Source organism: Trachemys scripta, chromosome 2, assembly GCF_013100865.1.
Source record: "Trachemys scripta elegans isolate TJP31775 chromosome 2, CAS_Tse_1.0, whole genome shotgun sequence".
Classification (NCBI taxonomy): domain Eukaryota; kingdom Metazoa; phylum Chordata; order Testudines; family Emydidae; genus Trachemys; species Trachemys scripta.
In genome coordinates this window covers 245,356,435-245,366,960 of record NC_048299.1, presented here as the reverse complement: position 1 = coordinate 245,366,960, position 10,526 = coordinate 245,356,435, and the positions used below count along the sequence as shown (strand labels likewise).

The window sequence follows — 10,526 nt, the reverse complement described above, 5'->3', positions numbered from 1 at the left end:
GCCCGGCCCGGCACCCGAGCCCCCGAGCCCCCATCATTAACAGTGATGGTAATTAACCATTGGAAAAATTTAACAAGGATTGTGGTAAATTCTCTAATATTGACAATTTTTAAATCAAGATTCGATGTTTTTCTAACAGATGTCCTCAGGGAATCATTTTGGGGAAGTTTTATGGCCTGTCTTATACAGGAGATCAGACTAGATTATCACAATGGTCCCTTCTGGCTTTGGAATCTATTAATATATGTGCAGGATGTAATATATATATCTATTTTCTTTGACTCAAGACAGCTTGATAAAATGAAAAAACTCTATCTAGTGAGCAGTGGAGATTATTTTCTCAACTCAGAAGTCTTATTCAAACTGGACCTGCTACTTGGAGACCAGTGGAATACAAGACACTTAAAATGGATTCAGCCTGAAGTAGTGAAACCTTTACTTCTTTACTGGTAGGGATAACTGAAGATGAACTCTGAAGTCATTATTTTTGTAATGTTTACTCCCTTTACTACTGCTAAAGTTATGAGGGAAATTCTGACCTCATTTACTCTAGTACAACCCCATGGAGCTGGTGTTAGCATAAGTGATAGCAGATCTTGGCCCTGCAAATTTTTGTTTGAGAGATCTGAGACTCAAGGTCAAACTCCATATTAAACTACATCCTGTACAGCCCATCTAAAGTCGTTGGTGTTACACGATATAAATCTATGCAGAGTGTGACCCTGACAATTTACTGTTGGACCTCTGTTATACAGAATATTAATAGCTGTCTTGCTGTAACTTTGAAAGCCTGCTTACTGCACTGCTGCTAAAAATTTAAATGTGGATAATTATATTTGCCTCTATTGTAAAGCACTTTGAGATTTGAGAATTAAAAGTGTTATATAGAGCTGAATACTATTATTCAGGGGCGGTAGAAGCAGGGGAGCCCTGGCTCTTTAAATAGCTCCCGGAGCCTGGGCTGCTGCTGCTATCCCGGTGGGGGAGGGGAGGAGGAGAAACTTGCGGGTTCTGAGGGGGCAGTCGGGGTCGGGTGGGTTGGGGTTGGGTGGGTGGGGGAAACAGGCACGTGGGGCTTGTACTGTACTCACCGGGCAGTTCCCTACCGGGTCTTTGGCGGCACTTCGGCGTCTGAACCTTCATTCGCTCCGGGTGAAGGAACTGCCCCCGAAATGCCTCCGAAAACCCAGAGTGAGTAAAAACACCCCCCTCCTCCCGCCGCCGAGGACCCGGTAGGGAACCGGTTCTTAGGATTTTGGGAGCTCATCACTGTAATCAGCCATATTCTTTTTCATTTCCCCCTCCCTCCACCCCCCTCCCCCAAAAGTGAATCTCTGCACTCATGAGCTAAGGCTACCAAATTACTTCATGCTACCACAGTGCCTAATGGGAGTTGTAGTTTGGGTGTCTCATGGCTCCATTCTCTTTTCTAGACTAGGCATAGCATGTTAGATTGAATGTAAATTTCAGTCTCATAAACAAAAGCAGCTGTATTATAGTATGCCATTTAGAACCCTAACATATTTAGGCAATAAGTCAGTTTTATATTTAGAGTAGTGTAAGAGGTAAATTTATCTTTTCTGTTGACTGGTCTTTAGCTCTGGTTATTAATAGAACCATACATTGATGTAGTAAATGTCACATTAGTCCAATAGTTTGTGTTTTGAATAAATTCTACTTGTATGTATTTCCCCCCCTGCAGGGGTCCCAGATTTTGTGTCACTCATACAGTTGCAGTACAAACTGCCAGTGCAAAGTTGAAGCGATGGCACACCTCTCACGAGAGACCAAGGACGGATATTGATCCTTACCCACAAATGGTGACATTGTTACCACTGAGAGCTAAATCTTGCATTCCAAGGATAGCACCTTCCCATCCTCAGGTAGGCATGACAAGGACCCTCAGAAGTTAACGGCAAAAGTTCTATTGAATTAAAAGGGACATGGATTTGGTCCTCATTCCTTGAGTTAGTTTATAGAGCCAGATCTAGTTAATCTAAACTTGCTTCATCCAAAATCTATGTGTAAAATGCAGTAGAATGCTACTGTGTTTTGTACAGTAGCTCCAATACAAACTGCAGGCCAATTTCTGTTCACAGTTACACCCTGACAACTCCATCGATGTCAGTGGGCCACATGGATATACCTGAGAGCACATTTTAGCTGAAAATTTCAAATTTCATTGAGTTACATAATAGCTAGAAGGCAAGATTCTGCCCTCTAGTATCCTGGTATAAATCTGGAGTAATTCCATTGGTTTCAATTAAGTTACTTTGGATACATGCTTATTAGTGTAACGGAGAGCAGAATCTGGCCCACTGTCTCTCAAATCATAATTGTTTAGTCAGAACTGCCAGCTGCGATATTTTTTCTAGAGATGGTCTCAAGCTACAAAACTCAGATCTAGATATGGATTTTTAATATACTAGAATTTGTACATTGCGAGATCAGGGTTCTTGACTCAGCTCATCACAAAGGGCCTGAAGAGGAGAGGTCACGTCAATGGAATTTGCACGTACTCAGCAACATTCAGGATCAGGTCTCAAGATAGGAGCTATTTACAAATTGTGGATCCAGATAACAGTTCAGATTTCAAATACTCCCAAGGATAAGGGATGTTCTGATTCAGGGGTTGAGTTCAAACCCATCTCTAATATTTTTATTGAAATAATTTTTAGAATGCAGTTTTAATATCTACCGGTATGTGTATTAAAAGATTAAGTAATTAATGGCAATGGATGGTTCATTATGGTCTAAATTAATCTTGGTGGCCTGATGTTACTGCAAATGGCTTCAGCTGTTTAATTAAAATTTCATGAAACTTCTGGATTTCACTTTATAGGGATTTATGCAAACATTTTTCTGGTTGTTCATAGACTCATAGACTCATAGACTTTAAGGTCAGAAGGGACCATTATGATCATCTAGTCTGACCCCCTGCATGCTGCAGGCCATAAAACCGTCCCTACCCCTTCCCTGGACTCTTCTGTTGAAGTCCCCAATCCTGTTTTAGGTGACTTCAATTGGCAGAGACCCTCCTGCTAGAGATCCCTGCCCCATGCTGCGGAGGAAGGCGAAAAACCTCCAGAGGCTCAGCCAATCTGCCCTGGAGGAAAATTCCTTCCCGACCCCAAATATGGCGATCAGTAAGACCCCGAGCATATAGGCAAGAGTCTCCAGCCTGACCCCTGTCAGCCATTATACTATTTACCTACCATTGCTTGGTTTTCCTTGACTACTATGTTTTACCATTAAACCATTCCCTCCATAAATTTATCTAACTTAATCTTAAAACCAGACAGGTCCGTCGCCCCCACCGTTTCCCTCGGAAGGCCGTTCCAATATTTCACCCCTCTGACGGTCAGAAACCTTCGTCTAATTTCAAGCCTGAACTTCCCCACGGCCAGTTTATATCCATTCGTTCTCGTATCCACATTAGTACTAAGCTGGAATAATTCTTCTCCCTCCCTTGTATTAATCCCTCTAATATATTTAAAGATAGCAATCATATCCCCCCTCAGCCTTCGCTTTGTCAGACTAAACAACCCAAGCTCCTCTAGTCTCTTTTCATACGACAGGTTTTCCATTCCTCTGATCATCCTTGTTGTGTTTAATGACATGGGCTTGTATCTTTCGAGATACTCACTGAGTCTGGATTTTGAATGAACTCATAGTCTTAATGGAAACGAACAAATTTTCACCTGTTTTCATTTCAAACTCATACATAGTGAAGTTTCATTGCATAGCCCTATACTGGCCCAGATTTGCTTGGGAGAGTTTTGCATTTTAGCAAAACTTTCTGTGAACCTGGCTTCAGATAACTGAGTTTATAGGAAAGCCTGAAACTAGGTGAGCTTTGTATGGTCTCAGGTTTTGTCAGAGTTGTGCAAAACGTTCATAATTCTAAGTTATCCTCTGAACATCTCAATTGATTTGTAAACCAGAGGACATTCATCTGCTGCCATTCATCTTCATCAGTATCCTTAGAGTTCATTAAGGAACAAATCCTGGTCCTGTGAGCAAAGTTTGAGCAAAAGGTTTTTGTCCAGGAAAGTATGCAGGGGCTGATGGACGTTTAGATGAGAAGGTGCCACCACTGGGAAAAGAAAGGACTAGTAGATTGCATCTGCACTGTGTGTATGAATCCACTGGCCATGCCCCGTGTACACACATTTTCCCCTTATGGTGAATAGTATAATAATGTGCAGCTTCCCCCTACACAAGTTGTACGTTTCCTTGTGCAAAGTCTATCTGCTATGTTTTGGAGTTTCCGTGTCTTCTGGATCAAATCTGGAATCAGGAGCTACAAAGACAAAAAAGGTTACATTAAAATTGAAGGATCTTGATTGTTTAGGTGATTTGTTTAATATGGGTCATGTTAAACAAGATATGCCATATTCTCCTGTACCTTCATTCCATTTGCAGATATCCCACTGATGTTAACTGGAATTTTATGTAAAGACGGAGGGTGAAATATTGCCCTCTGCTAGCAACTTTTAATGCTTTGTAGTTATTAAAGGATGATGGAAAAAGCTTGGATCTACTTTACATATTGTGATTGGAAAGAAAGTCCCTGATGTCAATAGAAACCTTTAATTGGAGAGCATCAGAAAGAACAAAGGTGGGAAATTTTATTTCTGAGTTGTTCTATTTTTCTATTCCTTTAGAGAAATGAAACCAGCTCACCCACAACCTTATTAAAAACAAATGTGATGAATTTATCTTCTAAGAGAGCTACCAGATTATTGTCAGCTACCCTGCCACCAAGTGGAACCATCACAAAGGATGATTTCTACAGCGTAACCAGTAAACCTGAAGTTAGTAAAAAAAGGTAAGTGCAAAAATCTCTTGTGTATCATTTATAAATCCCATACTTCTCAACTATTTAACATTGTTTTCATGGAATGCAACTTTTTTATTGCCCACTAATTTAATACAATAATCCGCTCACAAGAGCACAGTTTTGATTTAATCTGCCTGTGGTGGAAATTTCTTCCTAACCTCTAGCTGTTAGTGGTTTGCTTATGCCCAGGAGCATGAGGGCTTTGTCCAGGGAAGTATGCAGGGGCTGATAGAAGCCTAGATGAGCAGGTTTATTTAGATGAGCAACATTTATTATCCTTTCTGATGTAACTTTCAATGTTCTGACTGGGCACATACATATCTTTTTTTAAAACTTCTAAGCACTTCGCCTCCATGATAACCTGTGGGAAGGAGTTCCACAGGTTAATTATGTGATATGTAAAAAAAATTTCCTCTAACTTACTTTTAAATCTGTTGCCTTTCAGTTTCATTGAATGTCTATTTGTTCCTTCTATAAGAAGACAAACTAAATAGTAATGCTCAATTTACCTTCTCCATACCATTCACTATTTTGTTACACCTACATCATGTCCCCTCTTATTTGTTTCTTCTCTAAACTAAACATTCCTAATCTTTTCTTAAGCAGTTATCAAACATTTTTGTTTGTTTGTGAGTCCAGGCTAAAATCAGTGGGAAGCAATATGTCTCATCTCTCAGCTGTTACTGATGATACAAAATGCCTGAAGTCCCCGACAGATAGAAAATACACCTATGCTGAGCTGCTCCCAGTAAGTAACGCTGGAAGAACCTGGCTTCCCTGAATCTATGGTTGAAGACACTTTAATCTACAGTAAAACCAATCAAAGGGGATATACCCTGTGATTTTGGAAAATGTGTCTGATTATACAGATGATATCTTTGCCTTGTGCAGTATTTTAATTAAAAAGTAGGGCTGTCCATTAATCACAGTTAACTCACACGATTAACTCAAAAAAGTTAATCGTGATTAAAAAAATCGCAATTAATCACAGTTTTAATCGCACTATTAAACAAGACAATACCAATTGAAGTTGTTATTAAATACTTTGGATGTTTTTCTACATTTTCATATATATCTTGTATGCTGTGTTGTAATTGAAATCAAAGTGTATATTTTGATTACAAATATTTGCATTGTAAAAATGATAAACAGAAGATATAGTATTTTTCAATTCACCTCATACAAGTACTGTAGTGCAATCTCTTTGTCCTGAAAGTGCAACTTACAAATGTAGATACATTTTTTTGTTACATAACTGCTCTCAAAAACAAAACCATGTAAAATTTCAGAGCCTACAAGTCCATTCAGTCCTACTTCTTGTTCAGCCAATTGCTTATACAAACAAGTTTGTTTACATTTACAGGCGATAATGCTGTCCTCTTCTTATTTACAATGTCACCAGAAAGTGAGAACAGGCATTTGCATGGAACTTTTGTAGCTGGTGTGGCAAAATATTTACATGCCAGATATGCTAAACCAGGGGTAGGCAACCTATGGCACGGGTGTCGAAGGCGGCACGCGAGCTGGTTTTCAGTGGCACTCACACTGCCCGGGTCCTGGCCACCGGTCCGGGGGGCTCTGCATTTTAATTTAATTTTAAATGAAGCTTCTTAAACATTTTAAAAACCTTATTTACTTTATTTACAACAATAGTTTAGTTATATATTATAGACTTGTAGAAAGAGACCTTCTAAAAACGTTAAAATGTATTACTGGCATGCGAAACCTTAAGTTAGAGTGAATAAATGAAGACTTGGCACACCACTTCTGAAAGGTTGCCAACCCCTGTGCTAAACATTCGTATGTCCCTTCATGCTTTAGCCACCATTCCAGAGGACATGCTCCCATGCTGATGATGCTTGTTAAAAAAAGAATGCATTAATTACATTTGTGACTGATCTCCTTGGGGGGAGAATTGTACATCCCCCTGCTCTGTTTTACTCGCATTCTGCCATATATTTCATGTTATGGCAGTCTTGGATGATTACCCAGCATATGTTGTTGTTCATTTTAAGAACACTTTCACTGCAGATTTAAAAAAACGGAAAGAAGGTACTAATATGAGATTTGTAAAGATAGCTACAGCACTTGACCCAAGACTTAAGAATCTCAAGTGCCTTCCAAAATCTGAGAGGGACGAGGTAGGGAGCATGCTTTCAGAAGTCTTAAAAGAGCAACATTCTAATGTGGAAACTACAGAACCCGAACCACCAAAAAAGAAAATCAACCTTCTGCTGGTGGCATCTGACTCAGATGATGAAAATGAACATGTATTGGTCCGCACTGCTTTGGATGGTTTTCAAGCAGAACCCGTCATCAGCATGGACGCATGTCCCCTGGAATGATGGTTGAAGCATGAAGGGACATATGAATCTTTAGCGCATCTGGCACGTAAATATGTTACGACACCGGCTACAACAATGCCATGAGAATGCCTGTTCTCACTTTCAGGTGACATTGTAAATAAGAAGCGGGCAGATTTATCTTCTGCAAATGTAACCAAACTTGTTTGTCTGAGCGATTGGCTGAACAAGAAGTAGGACTGAGCAGACTTGCAAGCTCTAACATTTTACATTGTTCTATTTTTGAATGCAGTTTTTTGTACATAATTCTATATTTGCAAGTTCAATTTTCATGGTAAAGAGATTGCACTACAGTACTTGTATTAGGTGAATTGAAAAATACTATTGATTTTGTCTTTTTATAGTGCAAACACTTGTAATCAAAAGTAAATATAAAGTGGGCACTGTACACTTTGTATTCTGTGTTGTAATTGAAATCAATATATTTGAAAATGTAGAAAACATCCAAAATTTTTTAAATAAATGGTATTCTATTGTTTAACGGTGTGATTAATCACACAATTAATCTTGACTAATTTTTTTAATCTTGCGATTAATCTTGATTATTTTTTTAATTGCTTGACAGCCCTAATAGAAAGCCAACATTCACCCATAATTACCACACTATGGCATCCATTGGTCCATTCTATTTCTTTATTCTTAGAATAGGAAATAATGGTGGTAATTCTCATACTGTGGTATGGTAACTACTAATAAATTATTGTTTTAATCATAATAATGTTCTTTGTGTGACAGTAAAAAGGATTATTATTTGTGAGTTAATGGATAAATGCTTCAATAGAGACATTCCCACACCTTAGTACAGTTTTGGGCAATATTTTAGTGACCAGTGGAAGTGAGAGCTTGAATATGGCCCTAAAATATGTAGTGATGAAAACAGTAAAATATACAGCAGGAACATGTTCCAGTTCTAATTTTTTTTCATTACTCCTACACTTTATTGTATGGCTTGTAAAATTACTGCCTCCAAAAGCAACTCCCTGAATCCAATGCACAGAAGAATGTTTCCTTAATTTTTGCTGAAATGATGGAGGCTTTGGGGGCTTCCTGCTTTTTTAAGTCCAAGAATTAAGAATAATGCCACAGGTACAACTATAAATCCCAAACTCGTCATGTTCATTGAACATTCCAAAGGTGTCCTGCTCTTTCATAGAGATTGTTGGCACTGCTGGCCCAGTTCAGGAAATAAACTGTAATGTGCATTGAGTTCCTTAATCTGTTAATAGACTGCTTTTTTTTTTCATTAGGATAGTACAATTGTTTATTCCTTTGCTGAAGGTATTCTTGTTTAGTTAACAGAAGGGATGGGGGAACAGGCTGATGTTTGTGGTCAAGTGAAATTTATATTGTGGAACCAAATATTCAGGAAATATTCACACCCCTTGAATATCTCTATTTATACATCCCTGTCTTTTGTCTGGAGGAGTCTATCTCTGGCTGAGGAGAAGAGAGGCCCAGCCATTTATTCTCCACTTGGTTATCCATGGAGGCTATCAAGGGTCCTTATGGTCACTTATGCCACCACAGGACATGACGGTGGAATCTGCTTGGCGTAACGAGTGGTCTGTGATAACAGTCATTAATCACTCTCTCATCACCAACCCCACCATCTGCCCACCAGATTTTGACCTGCCAAGGCACCTCTGGCCATCCCTGAACCAGTTTTGAACAGGACAGGGCAATTGTGTGGCCAGTCACTCTTCAAATGGGATTTCTCTAATGACCCATGATGTAGATATAGTCAACTTCAGACTATGTTGCATATTCTTGACAAGTGCCCAATGACTTACTTCAATGATGGGTGAACTCCAGTATGCAGATGATTGTGCTGTAGTTGTACACTAAAAGGAGGATCTATAAACAGCCCTTACCTGCTTCTCTGAAGCTTACAAAAGACTAAGACTAACCCTGAACATTGGCAAAACAAAGTTCTCCACCAGCCAGCTCCTGATCAATCATCAAACCCAGCAAGGAAGTTCTAGATTGACAGAGAAGAACTGGAAAATTTAGAACACCTTGCCTACGTTGGCCACCATCTCTCACAGAGGGCAGACAGAGATGTTAAGATTCAGCACAGAATCCGCTGTGCCAGCCTTGTCTTTGGCAGACTGTCTCAATGGGTATTCAACAACCACAACATCAGAACACACACTAGACTTTTGGTTTATAAAGCGGTAGTAATCCCAACTCTCCTCTATTTCGGCGAGACTTGGGTGACCTACAGAAAACACCTAGAAAGCCAGCACTAGCACTAGCTCTTTATCCAGAAGATCCTTAACATAAAGTGGAAGGATCACCACACTAACCTCAGTGTCCTCACGAAGGCCAACACCTTCAGTATTGAGGCCATGATTATCCAGCACCAGCAGAGGTGGAGCGTGCACTGTGCGTGCATGCCTGACGCACGCCTACCAAAACAACTGCTGTATGCCCAACTCACCAAAAGAGAAAGGAAATGGGGAGGCCAAAAGAAACACTTCAAAGACACCCTCAAGACAAAGATTAAGAGATGTGGCATCAATAACACACACTGGTACGCAGTGGCCCAGGACAGGGCTAACTGGTGAAGACTTGTCAGAGAAGGAATGATCACTTTTGAGGAAAATTGCCTTGCCCTGGTTGCAGAAAAATGCCTGAAAAGAAAGGACAGACAACTGTCATACAGAAATCATGGCCCAACCCTGCCTTCCAGCATCACCTGCAATGTCTGCCAACAAGTTTGTGGCTCAAGGATTCAGTCACCAAAGGACCCATAAAAATTAAAATCTGTGGAAGAGATCATCCTTGAACTCAAGGGATCACTGCTGCCACCACCCGGCTCTTCACCCAGCTGATGATGATGCCATCAAATGGCTGGGCACACTGCGCATATGCTGAGTATCAAGGATTCTAACTATCCCATACCCTCAGGCTTCTCATTGTGACTGCTTTCTCACAAGACCCTCTCTCAAAAGCCCCCGCTCTTTCTTTCCTGCTCTTGAGCAATCTTTGGAGAGAAACCTATTGTCCTCCCATCCCCACTCCTTCATCCACTCCCAGTGTCCTCACAGGATGTGACCAGTCTGCCACATATCTCCTCAGCTCTTCAGGGGTCAGCTCCCTGGCCTGCATTTTCCTTGGGATTCTTTGCAGGAGGGTGGGGCGGGAGGTGTCAAAATAGACCCCCTTAAATCTCCCCTGTCCTACTCAATACTCCTGGATACTTTGATACCTGGAAAGTTACTGGAACAAGTTAATAAAGAATCAATTTGTAAGCACCTGGAATGCCAAACCAACCTAATTTCCTTCTTTAACAGGGTTACTGGCCTGCCTAGTGGATA

At 40.3% G+C, this 10,526-nt stretch overlaps 1 protein-coding gene across 1 annotated transcript in view; it reads left to right on the top strand.

Moving 5' to 3' along the window:
• RGS22 (regulator of G protein signaling 22) overlaps positions 1-10,526 on the top strand; it is a 98,390-nt gene that overhangs the window by 41,666 nt on the left and 46,198 nt on the right. Inside the window, exons 10-13 of the mRNA XM_034763377.1 lie at positions 288-449; positions 1,703-1,883; positions 4,668-4,831; positions 5,483-5,591. Of these exons, the coding sequence (XP_034619268.1) occupies positions 288-449; positions 1,703-1,883; positions 4,668-4,831; positions 5,483-5,591 (616 nt within the window). The remainder of the gene's footprint in view (positions 1-287; positions 450-1,702; positions 1,884-4,667; positions 4,832-5,482; positions 5,592-10,526) is intronic.